Source organism: Emiliania huxleyi, assembly GCF_000372725.1.
Source record: "Emiliania huxleyi CCMP1516 unplaced genomic scaffold EMIHUscaffold_296, whole genome shotgun sequence".
In the NCBI taxonomy this organism is placed as follows: domain Eukaryota; phylum Haptophyta; order Isochrysidales; family Noelaerhabdaceae; genus Emiliania; species Emiliania huxleyi.
The window spans coordinates 70,969-90,006 of record NW_005199803.1 but is presented as its reverse complement, the minus strand read 5'-3'; the positions used below and the strand labels follow the sequence as shown (position 1 = coordinate 90,006).

Genomic DNA, 19,038 nt, shown 5'->3' with positions numbered 1-19,038 from the left:
CTCAGGGTGTGTGGCAGCCAGCTGGCTGTGTGTCTTGTGAGCTTGTTTTGTGTCTGTGTGTCGCTCGTGCGTGTCGTCATCATCTGTCTTGCGTCCACCCATACCGCGTTGGTGTCCAGTCCGAGCCTGGCTGTTCTTCACCTTTCTACCTACCTACCTACCTATCGACTGGGTTTGCGATGAGGAGCGACAGACAGGGGGGGGGGGGGAGAGAGAGAGAGAGAGAGAGAGAGAGAGAGAGAGAGAGAGAGAGAGAGAGAGAGAGAGAGAGAGAGAGAGAGAGAGAGAGAGAGAGAGAGAGGGAGAGAGAGAGAGAGAGAGAGAGGGAGGGAGCGAGAGAGAGAGAGAGAGAGAGAGAGAGAGAGAGAGAGAGAGAGAGAGAGAGAGAGAGAGAGAGAGAGAGAGAGAGTCTGTTCATTTTGGGGGTCACCCGCCCCATCATGCATCCGCGAACTCGCTGTCGGTGTGCGAGAACTACTCCGCGTGAGCCCGCTCGTTGGACGTTGCTGAGTGAGAGAGATTTTTAGCAATACCAAACAACTCTAACACTCACACGTCATTTGGGGCCTGGAGCCCTGGCAGCCCTGTTCACACGCGCGCGCGAGACGTGCAGACAGGGTTGCCAGGTGAGAGCGAATGGCGCGGTTCACGCCTCGCACAACAGAGAGAGAGATGCGCTCTGCATGGTGGGACATAAAAGAGAGCGAGTACTTGGGTGAGTAGGCCGTGCGGTCGACGCTGCCGCGCGCGACTTTGCGCGCGAGGCGGCGCAGCTTGAGAACGGCGGTGGGCGAGAAGCCGCCGCCGAACGTCTCGTGGAGCAGCAGGTTGAAGTTGTTGCGCTTGACAAAGATCGCGTCGTGGTAGAAACCGCGATGCGCCTTGACGTAGCCGTGGCCGTTCTTGTGGTCGAAGGGTTGGCCGGGCTGCCCGCGCGCCTTGCAGCCCATGTTTAGGCGGCGGGCCTTCTCTTCGGTGTTGCCGAAGGCGTAGGAGTGGCCAACGGAGGCGGGCGTGCCGCCGCTCGAGGCGTTGCCAACGCCCGTCGAGGAGGTCTTGAGGAGGGGCGTCCAGAGCTTGATTTCATTTACTTCATCGCATCCTCCCGGCCCAGCGTGGGGTTCTGCGAGGTCGACCTTGTACCCCTCGTTGTACTGCCGGGTGAGCCCTGGTTTCTCCTTGTCACCGTGCACGACCGGCGCGTTGGCCGGGGCGCGCATCGCGTCCGCCCAGGCGGCGAGGACGCCGTCGTGGGGCCGCCGGTGGTGGGCCTTGTTGTAAAGGTACTCGCCGAAGAAATCGACCGGCATGCCCCGCTCGAGCGCGACCCGAAAAAAAAATTGCGTTTTATCCTGCGAAAGACACTACTCTCCCCCTCCCGTCACTCGTCCCCCTTGGCGTGGCGCGCCTCTCCCCCAGCTCTCGGTATCGCGTACTGCACGAGGCTACCGTGGGCCTCGCCTGCGCGCTGGGGGTTCCCTGCCCTGTTGGGAAGCCTAGCTCTTAACCTGGGGTCGCTACCTAATGCGGGGCTCCTGGACGGGCGATGAAGTTCGCCTTGAGTCTCTCGTCTCGCTTTGCCCCCGACTCGCGTCCGTCGGGGGTACTCCCTCTGCCTCTGGCTCTCTGGTCTCCCCCCCCCCCCCCCTCCCTCCCTCTCCGGGATGAGATGCGCCCTGCTGTCCCTAGAGGGGGGTCGGGTAGGTCTTCCGACCCGTCTGTGTATGCCACCCAGTCGGGCGAGCGTCGTTGCGCCTGTTCTGTCAGTCGCTGCTGTGGGGGCGAAGAACGACCCCTGGTGCCTCGACCATTAGTCTCAGCTTTACCCGGCATGCCCCCCCTTCACCCTGAGGCGCTACACAGAGGAGTGCGACTGTGCTTACCGCGCAGCCGTTCGCCGCCACCCCTCGCCGCCACCCCTCGGACAGATTCGAGCGTCTCGGGAAGCTCGCAGTCGCACTCGCCTTCGCTGGAAAATTTTTTTACAACAAAGCTCCCTGAAAGAATTAAACAAAACAACTCTCTCTCACAGCAGACAGGCTCGACACAGGTGCGAACTGGCGCGTGCCAACAAAAGGCAAAGCACTCCGTCTCCCACTCCGCAACAGCACCCAGGGGTTTTACCAAGCTGCCAACCCATTTCACGCACTCCGGGCCCTGGGCTGGTTGGTTGGTCCCGCACTCTGCGCACTCCAGGCCTCCAGATGTTGGTTGGTTGGTCCCGCACTTCGCGCACTCGCGTAACGGTCGGCCACGCCGTAACGGTCGTAACGGCTCCTTCCCCTGGCACCCCAGCGCGTCTAACAGGCCACTGTGACCCTCGTGACGCAATTTCAGGATGGACAGTGGTGAGAAGATGGATCTGGGAGCCTGAAGAGGCGTGAAATAGCCCATTTTGACCCATTTTGATGTCCTACGTGTTGAATACGCGGAGCGAAGAAATTTTTGACCCGTGGGCGACCCTGGCAGGACCCTGGCCGGCCCCAGGAGGTTGGTTGGCTGGTCCCGCACTTCGCGCACTCGGGCCCGGAAACAGTTGGTTGGTTGGTGGGGTCTTTTGCGCAGTCTGGGTGATACATGAAACCTGTTCTACCGTTTGCACCGTTTGCACCGTTTCTGGGCACGTATAAAATTTTCTTCGCTCCGCGAATTCAGACAGAGAGTAAGTAGGCTGGAGATAAAGAGTTTTGTACCCACTCGACGAAAAAATCTTAATACTCCGACTTGTGTCGAGTGACGCTTTTCGGAGAACTGCCTCTACGAGTCCGGAGACGGTCTCAAGGTGCGTGCGCGTGCGGCACGAAGAGGGGTGTCTGCCGCGTGTCCGGTTTTGTTGTTTGTCGTGTCCGGTGCCTCGAACGAGCAAACAAGTGCCTGGATCGTTCGTGAGCACGTCTCTCACTCTCTCAAAACGGTGCAAACGCGCAAACGGTACCGTATGGTAAAACCACGGGTACCGGTACCCCCTCCCCTGGCAAGCATGTTGCTCTGCACTTCTCTCCTCCTCGCGCTGCAGCCTCGGCTCGTGCCGCTGGCGCCCGCCGCGCTCGCCCGCTCCCCGCAGCCTCGGCTCAGCTTGGACGACACTCTCGTCCAAGCCCTCGCCGTCTCGGTCGTCGGGCTCGCTTTCCTGAGCGATCGCGAGCCGCCGGTGCCAGCATCGCAGCGCCGCACATCGCAGCGGCCGCGGCCGCCGCCGCCGCCGCCGCCGCCGCCATCACCACCGCCGTCACAAGCGTCAACCGCCGATAAGAACTCGGCCGCGAGCGCCACCGCCGGCGGCGGTCGCCGCGGTGCGCTCGTCTTTGGAACTGCGGTCGCCGGTGCGATGTTTGCGGCCGGCGACCTGGTGGGGGAGGAGCGGCTGGCGGCGCGGCGGCGCGGCGAGGAGCTGGACCTGCTCGATGCGACGGCGGCCGTCGCTGCGCGTGAGCCCGCCCAGGTGCGCACCGCGCAGGCCGCCGCGACCGCCGCGCTCGCCGCAACCACTATAGACGCCGTGTCGGGGCGTCGCGCTGCGCTCTCGCTCAGCCTGATTGGCACCTTCTTCTTCCTCGGCAATGAAGTCGGCATGCAGCGGCAAGCCGGCGCCGCGGCGAGCAAGGATCCGACGCCGTGATCGCGGCGCCACGGCGGCCAGTGTATCCGCCCAGCGTCAGCGACGGCAGGGTTATTTACATAGCGCGCGCGAAGCATCGATGACGCGAAGCACGTTTTGGTTGACCGACCCGAGATCCGAGAGAGAACTCTCATCTATCTCAGGACTAGCGAGCCCGAGAATGTGTGCGAGATTATCATTTATCTCTGCGCACTGCTCGAGGGGCGCACCGGCCACCGGGGAGGCTGCCACCGCGCACCCTGCCGCTCCCTGGCCCCACTGGCACTGCGCGCGCTAGCGCGCTCTGCGGCGAGACTCTGCGGCGGCCGGCGGCTCGCTGCTTCCTCGCGTACGTTCTCTAGCCTTCTAGCCTCAGATTAGAAGCGCTTGAAAATAAGAGCATACCAAGACGCTGAGATTGGGGTGTCCGCGGACACTCTGGATGCCGCGTCACTGACAGGAGCGCGACCATCTCCGGGGTGCGGGGATTGAACGCGGCTCTCAAGACGCCGGGCTCACAGCGCGCGCGCCACGACGACGCACCGCCACACCGCGCACGCCAGACGTCTCCGAGTCGCATCCCGCGCCCTCTCTACCCCTCCTCGAATATACGCGGCCGCGAGAGGCGGCGGCAACTCACACCGTTCTGCTCGCCATCATGACAACCTTCATGTACTTTCCCTGGGCGGGGAGCGGCGGGGAGGGAGGTGAGGAGGGGAGCGGCGGCGAGGGCAGCGGTGGGGAGAGAGCTGTGGGATATCGGAGCGGCAGGGAGGGCAGCAGAGACCTGCCTCAGCTCTCGCGCCACCGGGCCGAGCACTCGCGTCGCGATGGGGCCGGAGAGGTCCCGTTTCAGCAGCACCTGGCACGCGCGCGCATGGGCGGTGACGCGCGGCGGGCAGGCGAGTCGCGCGGCGGTGCGCGGCGATGGCAGCCGCCGCAGCAGGGGTGGCAGTGCAGGCAGTGTGTGGGCGCGCAGACCGCGGCGTTCTCGTGGAAGCGGATGGTCGTCCCGTCGTCGCGGCGGTGGCGGCCCTTCATGCGCACAATCACCGCCGCCACAATGTCCTTTTTGGACACCCTCCCCCCCGCCCTCGCCGACTTGACGACTGCACGGATAATGTCGCCGAGCCGACTGACGCTCTTCCGCACGTGGCCTATACACTTGATCTCCTTGGCGCCCGAGTTGTCCGCGACCTTCAGCATCGTCAGCCGGTGGATTGTCATGCTCCTGGCGTGCGGCACCGCCGCGCTCGCCGAGCCGACGAGTCGGTGTAGCGTTCGCAAGGCGTGCATGAAGGCCGCGTTTCTTTTTTATTCCCTCAAGAAGAATTCATCCGAGAGCGAAACCATTCATCCCCAGCAGCACCAGAGAGAGGCGCAACCTGCCCGACGCCGCCGTGTCAGATGCTCCGCGTCTCGAGCCGAGTCGCAGAGCCGCGCCGCGCCAGCAGCAGCATATGCACCAGCACCAGCAACATCACCACCAGCAGCAGCACCAGAGAGAGACAGTGCAGTGTGACAGCAGCGCAGAAGCGCTCGCAGAGCGGCGCGCAGCGCCGCGCACGCCACGCCGCGGGCGGTCGGACGGGCGCAGCGTACGTCGGCCGCGAGCCGCGTCGCCAGCCGTCTCGCGAGAGAGCGGCGCCGCCGCGTGCGCGCAGCAGCCGCCGCGGCACACACACACACACACACACACACACACGCTGAAGGACAATCTTGTTTTGTCTGTTTGTGTTCTGTCTGTCGGCAGCCGAACTTGTGATGGACACCCTCGGAATCCAACTGCGTACTACTTGGCTAGCACGCTATTGGCATACCGACGGCTAAGGCCGAAAGCGCATATCTATTTTTGCTGCAAGGTCGTCCCAGGGAGCAGCCCAGGGGCGCCACGTATAGCAGCCTGACAGCTCGCCGCGCTACCTATTTTTGCGGCAAGGTCGTCCCGCGTCTACACACCGTGGAGCTCCAGAAAAAGCCGCACGCACCACCGCTGTGTCGATTCAACGAGTAATCAAAAGCAATTCGCCAAGGAGGGGAGGCGTGAAGAGCACTGTGCTTGATCTCCGTCTCCGAGAACGCCGACAACGACGGTCGCTGCAGGACTCGAGTGACCATTCCATGCTGGCCATCCTCTCTACCACACCAGCTGTTCATTCGTCAGCCGAGTTGTACGAGCCGGCGGCAGCGGTGACAGCACCCTACCCGACCGCGGGCGGGGTGGCGCGCCGGTCGACGGGCGGCGGCGGTGCCACGCGCAGACGACGCGGCCCTTGGGCTGTTGTGCCACAGGCGCAGCCGGGGCCGTCGGTCGTGCTGCTGTATCACATCGAAAAGACGGGCGGCTCGGCGGTGATGAAGTGGCTCAAGCGGCAGACGCATGCGCCATCGCGGCTGGCTGCAGTCTATTCGTACTCGCAGACGTCCTGCTTCTTTGCCCTGCACGCGGACCTCTTCCCTGGCATGGAGCCGCGCTGGCGCGACAAGCTCTGCGGCGGCGCCGCGCCTCTCGACTGGCGCTCCTCGAAAGTTGCAGTCGAGTTCCACTCCTACTCGAAGGGCTTCTTCCTGCGCAGCGTGCTCCCTGCCCTCGGCGCGCTAAAGCGGCGGTACGCAGAGGCAAACGGCACGGTGGTGGCCGTCACGTCGATCCGCGAGCCGGCGTCGCACCTGCTGTCCAAGTACCGGATGTGGCCGCCGCGCACGGCCGACCGCACGCACGCGGTGCCCCTGCCCGCTTGGCTGGCGTCGGGCGAGGCGCACTCGCTGCAGAGCCGAGCGCTGCTCTCGGAGCGGCCGGCGTTGCCTGGCTGCGAGGGGCTCACCGAGGCGCGCGCCGCGGCTGGGGAGGAGACGCGTCCACGACACGTCCACCGCATGTACGCGACACGTCCACCACGTGTCCGCGACACGTCCATGACATGTCCCGCAGGCACGCGCGCGGCTGGGCCAGTTCGACGTCGTCGGCGTCACCCACTGCTTGCGCCCTCTGCTCGCTGCGATCGAGGCGCGGCGCGGCCTGCCGACCTTGCCCGGACCCTTCTCGGACCCTGCTCGGACCCTTCTCGGACCCTTCCTGTAGGAGCGGCTCGGCCTCCCGCACGACCCTGCGCGGACTGGCGCCGCGCTGGCGGCGTACCACCGCCCGCAGCACTGGGGCGGCGCGATCGGCCGCGAGGCGTCGGAGTGGACGGCGTCGCGGCTCAATGCGACGGGGCGAGAGGACTGAGGCGACACCGAGGCTACCCCCGAGACTGCCCGAGACCGTTCGAGACTGCCCGAGATGTAGGCGACGCCTCTTGGGCGACGCGACGCGGTGCGACGAAAGCCTCTACAGCGACGCTCTCCGCAGGCACCGGAATCACAACCGAAAGACCCAAGTCCCCTCCGATTCCAGGACCACCCCCCGCACCCTCCCCCTCCTCGCTCATTTGTCAACTAGCTTTCCCTCCTCTCCAACGCTGGCCGTATCCATGGAGGGGAGAGCCTAGAGCCAGACTCCTTCCCTCCGCAGGCAGCCCCCGCCGCTCGAAACAAAGGAATCCGTCAAAACACTCTGTCAACCTCCGGCGGCAGCAGCTCAATGGCGGATCTGGCAGAGTATCCCGAGGGCAGCGGAGAATACTACGTTGATGTCCGAGGCGATTGGGTCAGGGTGAGGGTGAGGGAGGAGGGGGAGGAGGAGTTCGGCGCTTGGAGCGGTGCCGGACAGGGGCCCACAGGGGAGGAAAATGGAGGACAATGTCGACACCGCTCTGATTCGACTTTTAACTCTTCAAACAATCAGTGGCACGCGCCGCAGTGCGTGCCACTGTAGCGGATCCGTCTACAGTTAGTTCGATCAGTAGTCGGCTCCATCTCGATGTGAGCACACATGCCCCACGCCGAGCGAAGGGGGGGTGTCTTGACGAGTCGTTTGAGTAGGAATTAGTGTCTTGTAGCGTGCTTTGTGCACGCGGGTTAACCATTGCGGCATCAACACCTCATAACACCTCATAGCACTCATAACACCTCCCACTGGTTGTTATGACAGCCAGCATAACAACCTCATAACAGCTGTTATGACTCGGCCAAAACCTCATAACACCTCCCACTTTTTAGAAACCTCGAGACATGTAGTGGAAAAAGGAAAGAAAAAGGACGTGAGTTAAATTGCGGGAAAGACAGACAAGTTAAAAACGGAGGGAAGCGTGCAGAGCTGCAGAGAGTACGAGTTAGAAACGGGAAGCAAATTGCGTGAGGGGGGGGGGGGAGGGCGGGTCTTGATTGAGCAATCTGAAGCCATCGCTCAGCCTCAGGAGGCAGGTTGATGTTATTGAATTTAACTTGAGGGCAAAAGAGAAAATATTTGGCGATCGATGCCGAACCTACCTCCTCTGGGGGGGCGGCGGGGGCCCCCGGAGGCACCGTGCGCCGCGCAGCAGTGCGGAAACGGGGCTCCGGCTCTACTAGTCTCTACTAGCACCAACTTCCCGAATGATCACGGTTAATCAGAGGGCAGATTTGGAGAGATCTCGAGGAGTACATACAGATAGACCCTCTAACCATCAGAAAACTCCGACCTGATCGGTCGTACTGACCGCCGACAGATCACTCCAGACAGCAGACAGGCCGACGTCTGCACGCGGCCGGCCTGGCGAGAGGCTTGACACGATCCGACCCTGCGACCGTGACGCTGCTGGTCTAGCTATCAGACATGCACTGCTGACTGCTGCCACAATGTGCGAACGGTGCTGGCCCACTTGGCGGCCTTCCCGGTCAGTGGTGAGGCGCAGTTCAGAGCTGTCGATGGCGCGATGCCGCACTGGTCCCACATTGGTAACACGAGACCACCACGTTTGCCGGTCCAAGAGAGAGGCACTGGTGCTGTCCTGAGAAGGTGCGTGGTCCCTCTTGACTGCCCATGCGCGCGAGGCTGTGTAGGCATAGCCTCGAGAGTGCCAGCAGCCAATCTGAGGCAGTTTGTGACGCGCATTGCGTCAGAAGCGTGCACGCAGCTGGAAGGACACCTTCCTACTGGCCGTACGATCAGGTCGTCACTGAATGCTGGATACTAAGGCCGCGAGCTATGCGGGTGATCAATTGTGCAGCATGGCACGGTCAGCAGCGCCGACAGGCTGTCGCAAGGCGTGATAGCATGGCCGCAAGTACGCCGAATTCCCATGAAAACAAGTATAACGCGCGGGCCCTCAGCGGAGCTGGGAATAGGACCGCCGCAAGCGGCGTGGCGTGGAGCGGTTGAGCATCCCTCCGGGGGCCCCTCTGCGCCGGGGAGGCGTTGTTGGAGGCTAGGACGCAAGCGTCCGTCGCCCTTTTCAGCAGCGTGTCGTCCCCAGCGGCGGTGCTGCGCGGGAGGCGGCCGCGGGCACGCTGGGCTCGATCAGCTTTCCCTAGCACGGATTTGGCGGACGTTCGTGGCTTCAATTTTACGTTTGTCTTGGCACCAGCTGAAGGCTTGCCCCCGTCCACGGCGCAGATCGCCGGATTCGTGCACGGTATTCGGATTTTGGCTATTTGCTCGTGTGGGGGTATATCGCAGATTTGTCAATGGTACCGCGTCTGCGACGCGGGCGCCTTGCGGGCAGAGCCCTTAGCCACCCTTTCATCTTGCGCGGTCAAAAATCGCGGAAAAAAAGAAAAAATGCAGAAAAATCGGCGCCTGCGGCGGGCCATGGGACCCCATCGCCCCCCCACATGGATACCCTCTACGGCCCCCGCGCCCCCCAGAGCCTACCTCGCGCGCGCGGCAGCGCGCGAAGCGAAAATTCCAGCGGCGAGCAGTCCGGCGTGGCCTCTCGAGCCATAACACCGTGGACCCGGGACGGCCCTCCCATAGCAGCCCATAACATGTTATGGGTGTTAGGGCCCATAACAGCCATGACACCCATAACATGTTATGGGCTGCTATGCCCAGAGGGCCATAACACCATAACAATAACTGTGAGTGGGGACAAATATCATCCCGCATGGGGATCGCAATCAGGAAGGCGCCAGCCCCCTCCTGGCTGACTGCGACGAAACGGATCGCCTCGCGCCAGCACTTGTGGTTCTTGCACCTGCCAGTCTTCCTGCCTTTGGCAGGCTTGCAGTGGCCGGCCCGCTGGGACGCCTCGCTGACGAAAGCTTCGGCGAGGGCGAGCCAGTTGCGATGGTATACGCCGGAGGTGTACCGTCGCTGCGCCTGCTGTAAGAATTCGTGGGTAGACGAGAACTCCGAAAGAGGCAGCAGCTCCGCCGCCGGCGTAAGGTTGGGCGGGTGGTAGCGGCGCTGTCGCACCAGCTTGGTCTCCTGGAAGGGTCCAACGACGTCCTTGTACAGCGTGCGCTCGTCCACTTGCGCCACGTGGCGCCGACGTCGTCGCGTTGAGTAGAATTAGACTAGCCAATACTGTTGCTTTGAATACTTCGCCGCCCGGCTAAACTCTGCCCCCCCCCCCCACACACACACAACACGTGGCACATGGCGCTCTCACCATCCCTGGCGTACTGAAACAGGTGACGCGTGCCAATACCAGGGAAGTTCGTCTGAACTGCGAACGAACCGCGAACGAACCGCGATATTTATTTTTGGCTCCTGCAGGCCTGAGAACGGCGGCCGAGATCGCGCTGATTTGGCAGGAAAAGACGAACGACAACGAGATGAGAGCTGTGTATGATGTAACATACGTTCAACAATGGCAGAGACGCTGCCTTCGGGGGCCCCGTGCCGGAATGAGCCGGCCACAGGCCGTGGCCCAGAGCGCTGACGCTCCGAGCCACCGCTGCACGCACGCTAGACTGCCACATTCAGATACTCCTCCTCATCCGAGTACCCGCCCATCACGCACGATTAGTGTTCACGCACGGATCACAGCTCTCATCTCGTTGTCGTTCAACAATGGAGGGACGTGGGCTGACTCGCTTGATGTGGTGCGTGACGGTGAGGTCAAAAGTCAGGTCGACGACCAACAAGTACGTCCAGAGCCCCATGCCAGTGCGCATCTGCGCGAGCATCAGCACCACGAGGACCAGTAGCCGTCGGAGGGGTCGCAGGGCTGTCTCACAATCGGGGTCCAACATGCTGCCTCCTCCCGACCGCACAATTCGACTGCCATCCTCGTGTATTCCTGGGGGTCCAACATGCTGCCTAGCATCGAGGCGTGCTGTTTCAGCATCGAGACGGCTGTGTCCTTCCCGCACAACTTCATTACCATCATCGTGTATTCCTTGGGGAACACTCCCAAGCAACTTTTCGCGCAGTACAGCTCTTCCGTCGTGGACCTCTTGGACCAATTCCCGCCCAAACAACTGTTGGCCCACCAGGAAGTCGGGGCTGCGGCAATGGCGGCTTCCTCGGCCGCCGTTGCCGAGAGCAGTGCCGCACGAGCCATGTGCAGTTCCGCATAGTCCGAATGTGGTAGCGCTAATGCTTCCGCCACTGCCGCTCTCGCGCGCTGCACCGCCTCTCCCGACTCCTTTGTCCAAACCTTGTCCGGCGCCGCCCCTGCCCAAACCTTGTCCGCGCAAGTCGCCTTCTCATGGTTCCGGATGTAGGGAACGGGGACGTCTTCCAAGGTCATGGAGCAATTGGTGGCCTGCGAGGGAGTTTGTGGCTGGGGAGCCATCGCTAGAGCGGGCGGGGAGCGTCCACGCGGCGCGCCTTCTCCTCATGCTTCTCCTCGGCCGGCAGGTCCGCCTACAAAACACAGGCGCAACGCGCAAGAAGGACGTGCGGACCGTGAGCTCGGCCAGCCTATGCGGCCGCAGGGTCTCTCTCGGCCAGGAAGGTATCTCAGAGGGTTCAGAGCCGGACGTGGTGCTCGGGTGGACACTCCAGTCTCCACGCCCCCAATCAGCTGCCAGCTCGACGCACGTGAGTGCTAGTGGCGAACTTGAGTGCTAGTGTCGCTGCAGCAGCACCTCCCCCGCTCGAGCGGACGCGAAAGTAGCACGGAGCATGGGGGAGGGGGGGGGGGGGGGGGAGTGCACCTCGAGGAACGCCGGCTTGCCCGCGATCGCCACCATCATCACGGCTCCCGTCGCAACGGACGTGCCAACGACGGCTGCGCCGGCGAGGAGGACCTTCCACCAGGGGGTCCCCTTGGGATCGATCATCGCGTACTTACCTGCCGGAAGGCGAGCCCACGCGTGCTCAGCTCTCTCCGCCTATCTGATCTAGGGGGCAGGCCGCACGTGCTCAGTCAGCTTGATGTGCGCAGCAGGGGGGGAGCGGGGACACGCTCGAGCGGGAGGAAGGGTGAGCGGGCTGGGCCCACCGTGAGGGGAAGGGGCTGGTCACTGATCTAACGGCGGCTGCGCTGTTGGACCCGCGAGATAGGCTAGTGCTACACTGATCCATCACAAGGGCCGCGCACCGAGTTAGAGACGAGGCCGACGCCGGGGGGCAAAGTCGTCCTTCCTTTGCGTCCGGCCGTCGGCTTTCATTGATTGGCATTGATTTCCTTCCGGTTTCGTAAGTTCTTTATCGAAAAAAGTCATTATTTTTGAAGAGTTAAAAGTCGAATCAGAGCGGTGTCGACATTGTCCTCCATTTTCGAATATACGGCTGCTCGACCTCTCGAGGTCGAGCCGCTCGCGAGAGCCTCGTCATATACACAACACACACGTGCGACTCTCTGGTCTCTGCGAGCGAGCAGCGAGACGGACGGGACACAATACACAGAGAGCAGGGGCCTAGGTGCCGGTCGTCCTCACCTGTGCATTGTGTTTCGGACCAACAAGTTGTTGTGCATGCAAACAGTAGCGTGACGCGCGTCACTGTGCAGGCCGAGCGCCGGGCCAGCACAGCACGCGCCGGCCGCCGCCGCAGAGCGGAGCCAGACCTAGACAGCTAGACCATACGGAGACGTCCCTGTCCACCCCCAAGCGGCACGGTCCAGCAGGAGAGCGCAAGAGACGAGTCCGGCGCTCGGCGAGAGGGGCGGCTGCCCCCCCGGTATGCGCCCGTCTCCTCAGCATGTGGCGACGCTGCGGATGAGCAGCTTGGGCGCAGACACGTCGAGGTACCCTGCGGAACGGGGAGGCGACTGCTTCGGACGCAGGTCGTGCGCCAAACACCGCGCGGCGGGCGATACGCACCGCGGAAGGACTGCTCGTGCAGCGACGCCGCCGCCGCCGCCTCCGCCTGCAGTGACGCGCAGGTGTTGAGGTCAGATTGAGGCCACCAGGGGGAGGTCGGCGAGAGAGTGGGGCCGCGCTAGCGGAGGTGGTGATGAGGCAGGCAACAAGGGTGGCGGAAGGGAAGGCGGCGTCGGCGACGGTGGCGGCGGCGACGGTGGCGGCGGTGGCGGCGCTGGTGGTGGCAACGAGGACGGCGGTGGAGAGGGCAGCGGCGGAGAGGGAGCGGCGGCGAGGGCGGCGGCGGCGAAGGCAACGGCGGCGAGGGCGGAGGCGGTGACGGCTGCGGAGCCAAGGGCGGCGGCGGCGGCGGCGGCTGCGGCGAGCTCATCCGCACATTCGGCAGGAGGGTCGGCGGTGGGGCCGACGGCGGTGGGGGCGGCGGGAATCGCCGCCGCCCCGTCACGGTGGGCGGCGGTGCGGTTTGCGTGCGGTGTTGGTTGCCTCGCCGTGCGGCCACTCGCGGGCGAGGGGCGCGAGCGCGCGCCTGGCGTGCCTCGGCGGCGAGGCGCTCCGCCGCCATGAGCGCGAGGTCGACCTGATGATGACCACACGCAGGTCGGTGTGGGAATCTCGGTCGCGTGCAGTGGGCGTGTGAGTACGAAGGCAATGCATGCGGCGAGTACGGCCGCGGCTCTCTCGAATGCGGACGGGTACGTCTCATCACGGGGGCTGGTTGGAAGACAGGGATGTGTCTTCCGCGTCGAGGGATGGTCGACCTGGTCTGCACAGAGAGCGGCGTGCGTCTGCAGCTCGGACAGCAGCTCAGGGAGCTCCGGCATCTCGACCACCGCACCGCCACCGCCGCCGAGCGACTCGGCTTGAATGACCGCCCGCGACGGGAGGCCGGCGTCGGCGGCGGCGTCCCACTCCGCCGCGCACGCTTCGAGCTCGCTCACCCGTGCTCGCAGCACCGCCTCCCGGTGCTGCAACGCCTCGTTCGAGTCGGCCGCCGGCGCGGAGTGCACGCCAGCGCGCGCGAGCTCGTCCATGCAAGCGTCGAGCAGCGGCGCAGTCTCGGCCGGCAGGCTCCCGGGCGCGCTGCACACTTCGTACAGCGCAAAGAGCAGCTCTGGCGGCGCGCCGCACAGCGTCGGCCGTGCCGCCAGCGCGGCGGGAGGTGCAGGCGAGCTGGTGGCGTCAGCTGGCGGCTGCGGCACGGCGGCAAGGGTCGTGATCGGTGCCGGCGCGTGCTCCTTCTCCGGGGGGTCCGGCACGGGGGCAGCAGCGACGGCCCTCTTGGGGTTCTTGCGCCGCTTGAACTTGAAGCCGCCGTCGACCTCACAGCCGCCCGGCGTGCTGGAGCGCTTGAGCGCCGATCGCTCCGGCTGCTGGCGGACGGCCGGGGACTTGGCGCCGGAGAGACTGCGGCGCGAACGCGTGCTGCCCGGCGCGGCGGCGAGGTCGAAGCCGACGGATTTTCTGCCCATCGGTGTGGACTCAAACGGCACTGCCTTTCTTCACACCCCGCGTCGCTCGAGGCGGTGCGCGACTACCCGAGCGTGAGGGGCACGCCGGCGGCGCCTCCCGACGGCAAGTACGCGGGCGGCACCCTGCGAGGCATCCGGGTGCTCGGGGCGTACCTCGGCGACGACGAATGGCGGAAGACGGAGCTAGGGGTACGGGGGGGGGCGGCATGGAGGGGGAGAGGAAGAGCAGGGGCGAGAGAGGGCAAGGGACCGGGCGCTGGCATACCAGGGGGGGCAGGGTGGTGGGCGGCGACCGCCGCATACCATCCTACGGCGGGGACTATCGCTACGCCAGGGAAGACAAGGACGTCGACGTGCAGCTGCTGCTGTTCGAATCGTTCGGCGGGTTCGGAAAGGGGGTCCGTGAGATCCTCCGGAAGGCGGCGGACGTGCTACAGAACAAGCTGACGCGGGCCCAGTACCTCGATGAGGTGACTTGGACCACTAAGAATTGGCTGGGGCTGCAGAAGCAGCGTATCTCAGTCGTTCTTCACACGGCAATCGCAGAGCAGGTTGTGAATGAGCTTGCCTGTGGCGGGGGTGGGCGGGTGCACGGAGCTAAGTGCCTCGCCACTCTCGCAGGAGTCGCTTAGGCGGCTCCCGTGGTGTACCTGTGTTAGTGCCAGTGCGAGCCAGTCCCGTGCCCAGTGTTGTGCGAGGGAGCTTTGTTGTAAAATTCTTCTTTCACAGCCTTGAGCACTTGAGCACTTGATAGGGTCGATTCCGCATGGTACGGGACCCCTCGATCGTCTCGCCCACCCTCACTGGTGTGTTCATGGGGGGGGGTCATAACAAACACGGTAAGGATCGAGGTGCACGCTGCAGCAGCAGTGTCGTCCCCCCTCTCCCCGACGGCGATGGCGGAGTGACCGATCGAGCTACAAGAGGAGCTTGTTCAGCAGGATCCGAGGTGGGCCGAGCAGTTCTCACTTCCTCAATGGGTGAGCTTCAGACCTCAGGCCAGCGCCACCACGCGTCCTCCCCCTTCACGCTCTCGAAGGCGCCGCGGTGGCGGCCGAGCGCGCGGAAACGGCGAGAAAATTTGATGGCGTGCCGGCCGTGGGCCCGGACGAAAGTCCTGCCGGGTCACTTCGAGCCGAGCGCGCACGGGGCGTGGCTCAGAGCCTTGCCCGAAAGTGGCACTTTCGGGCGCCCGTGTGTGTGTGTGTGTGTGTGCACTCACACGCGCCCGTCCCCAGCGCGCTCGAATCCTATCTCGAGGTCTCGTTGGGTAGTTGGGCCTGGGGGGGGGGGTTGTGTTTTGTGAACGGACCCGTCGGTGTTGCGTGTCTGACTGTCACTGTGTGGTGTCGTGCGATTTTCGGGCCCGGCGAGTGAACGGCGCCTCTTCACCGCTGTTTTTGTCGTGCTCGAGTTGACCGAGACATGACCCTCTCGCGCATCTGCTGGGCCGGCGTCGCTCGTGGCCGCAGCGCCACGACTAGCCGCGTCGCGTTGGTCCTGCTCAGGGACGGCAGCAAGTCGCTCACGAGCTCCGCAGCGCTCGCGAGGCCGGCGGCGGGGACGTCAGCTTTGGCGACAAAGGTGCGGCCGCTCTCGACTGTGGAGGATCTCGTGTCGGCGGTGGATGGTGGCGGTGCCATCACCGAGGCGGAGGTCCTCGAGTGCCAGGCCAAGTGGGCCAGCGCGATCGCCTCCATCTCCTCCGTCTACCTCGGCAAGGGAGACTTTGTCGCGGCGGCGGGCGAGGCGGCGGGCGAGCTGTACGGCTACGGCCACCACAACGTGCTCTTCAAGCCGACCAAGGCGACCAAGCACCCCTTCCGCCCGACGGGCGCGGACGCCATGTCCTACTTCGTCGGCGCCGAGGCGATGGAGAACGACCAGTTCAAGGGCGAGGACGCCGGCTTCGCCATCAACGGCGGCAAGGGGTGGAGCAAGGTGGTCTTCACCAACCACCAGATCGACCTCAACGGCACGACCGCGCTGGCGATGGGCTCGTACGACTTCACCTGCGCCACGACCGGCGAGGTGACCGAGGGCGTCGAGTTCACTTTTGGCTACAAGCGGTGCGCCGACGGCAAGCCGCGCATCTATCTCCACCACTCGTCGGTGCCGTTTGTGGCTGCGCCGGCGGCCATCACCGAGGCGGAGGTCCTCGAGTGCCAGGCCAAGTGGGCCAGCGCGATCGCCTCCATCTCCTCCGTCTACCTCGGCAAGGGAGACTTTGTCGCGGCGGCGGGCGAGGCGGCGGGCGAGCTGTACGGCTACGGCCACCACAACGTGCTCTTCAAGCCGACCAAGGCGACCAAGCACCCCTTCCGCCCGACGGGCGCGGACGCCATGTCCTACTTCGTCGGCGCCGAGGCGATGGAGAACGACCAGTTCAAGGGCGAGGACGCCGGCTTCGCCATCAACGGCGGGAAGGGGTGGAGCAAGGTGGTCTTCACCAACCACCAGATCGACCTCAACGGCACGACCGCGCTGGCGATGGGCTCGTACGACTTCACCTGCGCCACGACCGGCGACGTGGCCACGGTCGAGTACACTTTTGGCTACAAGCGGTGCGCCGACGGCAAGCCGCGCATCTATCTCCACCACTCGTCGGTGCCCTTCTCGCCCTGATCGTTCCTGGCACTTGGCACAAGTGGACGTAGAGACAGAGAGGCGAAGTAGATATACGTAGTATGCGGCCTGGACGGCTGGAGCGCGTGGCGCCTGCGCGTCAAACGTTTGAGCACTCGACAGTCGACACGCAGCCAAGAGTGTGCTGGGCAAGCTCAAACGCAATAGAGAATCACATAGATCTTTGTGGCTAGTGCCATTTCACTCTGACAGACTGGACACGCTAATCGCGCTAATCTTGAATAAACGTCTCCAACGGAGCTCCGTGTTGCTTCCAGCGCCCTCCCCCGCGCTCCCTGCGGCCATGGCCGATGCTCCTAGTATGAGAGGTCATCTGGCTACCGCGAGAGCGACCCAACTCGTCGACATCGTCCGATGATGGTGCCGCAAAGTCAGCCTTCGGAGGCTATTCTGGGGTCGAGCCGTCAGTAGCCGTGACATGTGGTTCCACCACCCCTCGTAGGCTTTGCCTCTGATCGCCACCGTTCCCAGGCTGCCTAATGGGATGGAAAGGAAGGCTCGGCGAGCGTCTAGAAGCGTTCTCGACCTCGTCGTGGCAACCTGCACGGCAGCGCTGGCGGGCGCGATGAGCGTCGTGCCACCTGACCCGAGACGGGTCGCAGGCGTCGTACCGAGCGCGTCGAGACCGTGTCCTGATGTGATCTGCACGGGTAAATCACGTCGGCGTCAAAGGAGCGACGTGCGACCTGTCAGAGCTTGATCTCCAATCTCAGCGGCGTCGAGTCGTCTCCGGCGGCGACAATTTGGTACATCCCCAGAACGCGCAGAGGCAGCTGCGACCCCGCCAAGTGGACGGGCGCACACCGCGCCACCTGCTGTGTGCGCCCGTCCACTCGGCGGGGGTTGCAGCTGCCTCTGGAAGGCACCGAGATGTACCTTTTTGCGCAAATGGTCAAATCAAGGTTTTGTAACGCGAGCTGTGCCACAGTGAAATGGCACTAGCCAGACCGGTGTTACTTGTTACGTGGCTGGGTTCACAGCGATTGTAGGAAAACGAAGGGAACACTTGACGGTCGCGGCCTTCCGACTCGCGCCTCCGCCTCACTGGCACTATTGTAGCCCTAGCCGGTGCGCGTGCAGAGTTGAAGTTCCGGAGTGAAAATTCGAACGCGTTCTCTCACGGTGACCAAAAAATGTCCACCTCAGAGGCACCTCCGGAGGCAGGCCGCCGCACGCCGGCGACACAGCTCCAGCTGTCGAACTGACCCGCAGCTCCTCTCATAGCGGGAACTGTGACAAAAGTTGACTGAGGCGGTTGTCAGGAATCATCATACGGATCACATGGTGGCTCTCTCATGACGGGAGACCGCCCGACCACTCCTGGGTGGCACTGCCACCGGTGTCGCTCGACGTCCTGTCGACAGCGTGCCGACAGCGACACAGACCATGTGGGACGCGTCGAGTATCGACCTCTACTGCTTACCCAGCCTTCGAGTGTATCCTGGCTGTGGTCCCACACCCACTGGTGTCCATCTCAGAGACCGCAGGAGTCATGAGGGTCGATGGGAGTGCCAACCCTACAATGCCTAAAAACCCAGCCCAGTAGAACACTCGTTATAAGCGTGCGCTCTCGAGCACTTCCCAGATGCAGATCCCACTTGGAGTCATGACTGTACACACGAGCTCACACTAATAAGAGCCCCAAAAGGTAAAAGCAAAACTGGTCTCTCATGGGACTCTCAGTCTCAACCTGTCCTCCCTCTACACGAACCGTGGCCCCCAAAACTAGAGGTGTGACCCGGCGGTGTTCGTGGCTTCGCGCGCGCCTTTTCGGCCGGGCTGACCCGACTCTTACCCCGCCCCCCCCTTCCCAACACAGCTGCCCGCCCGCGCCCTGCCGCCCCTCGGACACAGCAGAGCCTACCTGCTGGTCCCGAGCCCCACGTCGCTGGTCGCCTTGGGCGACGTCTCGAGCGTGAGGCGGCGGGAGGCGAGGGCCGGGTGGCCGGCGACGGGAGGCGACGCGACCGCGACCTGCGGGGCGCGGAGGAGAGGCCGCTGAGGTTTTGGCTCGCCTCCCCTGGGACCCCGTGTTGCGCGTCTGGCTGTCAGTGTGCTGTCGAGCGATCTCGAGGCCCGGGGTTGTGTTTTTGTGTGATGACGGCTCTCCTCTCGGCGCGCACGCCTCTGTGCCCGCCGAGCCGGGCCTCGACCTGTAGGGGAGGGGTTCGGGTACCGTGGGGGGAGGGGATGGGTTCGGGTACCGTGGGGGTAAGGGATGAGCGCCTCGTCGCCGAGGAGGCGCGC

General features: G+C 64.1%; 5 protein-coding genes across 5 annotated transcripts; 4 read left to right on the top strand and 1 right to left on the bottom strand.

Moving 5' to 3' along the window:
* Positions 1–2,979: 2,979 nt before the first annotated feature.
* On the top strand, positions 2,980–3,999 carry EMIHUDRAFT_368199 (hypothetical protein; the record flags this gene model as incomplete). The annotated part of the gene is made up of 1 exon (XM_005775709.1): positions 2,980–3,999. A coding segment is annotated over one exon (640 nt), but the record flags the coding sequence as incomplete, so codon positions are not given.
* A 380-nt stretch (positions 4,000–4,379) lies between these two features.
* EMIHUDRAFT_48638 (hypothetical protein) lies at positions 4,380–4,807 on the bottom strand (the record flags this gene model as incomplete). The annotated part of the gene is made up of 2 exons (XM_005775708.1): positions 4,380–4,460; positions 4,580–4,807. Coding segments are annotated over 2 exons (309 nt in total), but the record flags the coding sequence as incomplete, so codon positions are not given.
* Positions 4,808–5,475: 668 nt separating this feature from the next.
* EMIHUDRAFT_444169 (hypothetical protein) lies at positions 5,476–7,582 on the top strand. The gene is made up of 5 exons (XM_005775707.1): positions 5,476–6,427; positions 6,531–6,605; positions 6,681–6,814; positions 6,888–6,947; positions 7,110–7,582. Exons 1-5 carry the CDS (start codon positions 5,720–5,722, stop codon positions 7,255–7,257), a joined length of 1,125 nt encoding a protein of 374 aa, XP_005775764.1. The 5' UTR covers positions 5,476–5,719; the 3' UTR covers positions 7,258–7,582.
* Positions 7,583–12,083: 4,501 nt separating this feature from the next.
* Positions 12,084–12,800, top strand: EMIHUDRAFT_368195 (hypothetical protein; the record flags this gene model as incomplete). The annotated part of the gene is made up of 1 exon (XM_005775706.1): positions 12,084–12,800. A coding segment is annotated over one exon (204 nt), but the record flags the coding sequence as incomplete, so codon positions are not given.
* Positions 12,801–14,351: 1,551 nt separating this feature from the next.
* On the top strand, positions 14,352–14,777 carry EMIHUDRAFT_239800 (hypothetical protein; the record flags this gene model as incomplete). The annotated part of the gene is made up of 1 exon (XM_005775705.1): positions 14,352–14,777. The coding sequence occupies one exon, from the start codon at positions 14,352–14,354 to the stop codon at positions 14,775–14,777; it is 426 nt and encodes a 141-aa protein (XP_005775762.1).
* Positions 14,778–19,038: the final 4,261 nt, after the last annotated feature.

Excerpts from the sequence above, each read along its gene's own strand:
- EMIHUDRAFT_444169 (XM_005775707.1), top strand. The coding sequence starts at position 5,720 with ATGCTGGCCATCCTCTCTACCACACCAGCTGTTCATTCGTCAGCCGAG. Across the intron at positions 6,428-6,530 it reads GCTGCGAGGGGCTCACCGAG|GCACGCGCGCGGCTGGGCCA; the intron begins GCGCGCGCCGCG and ends CATGTCCCGCAG. Across the intron at positions 6,815-6,887 it reads TCGCGGCTCAATGCGACGGG|GCGACGCCTCTTGGGCGACG; the intron begins GCGAGAGGACTG and ends CCCGAGATGTAG.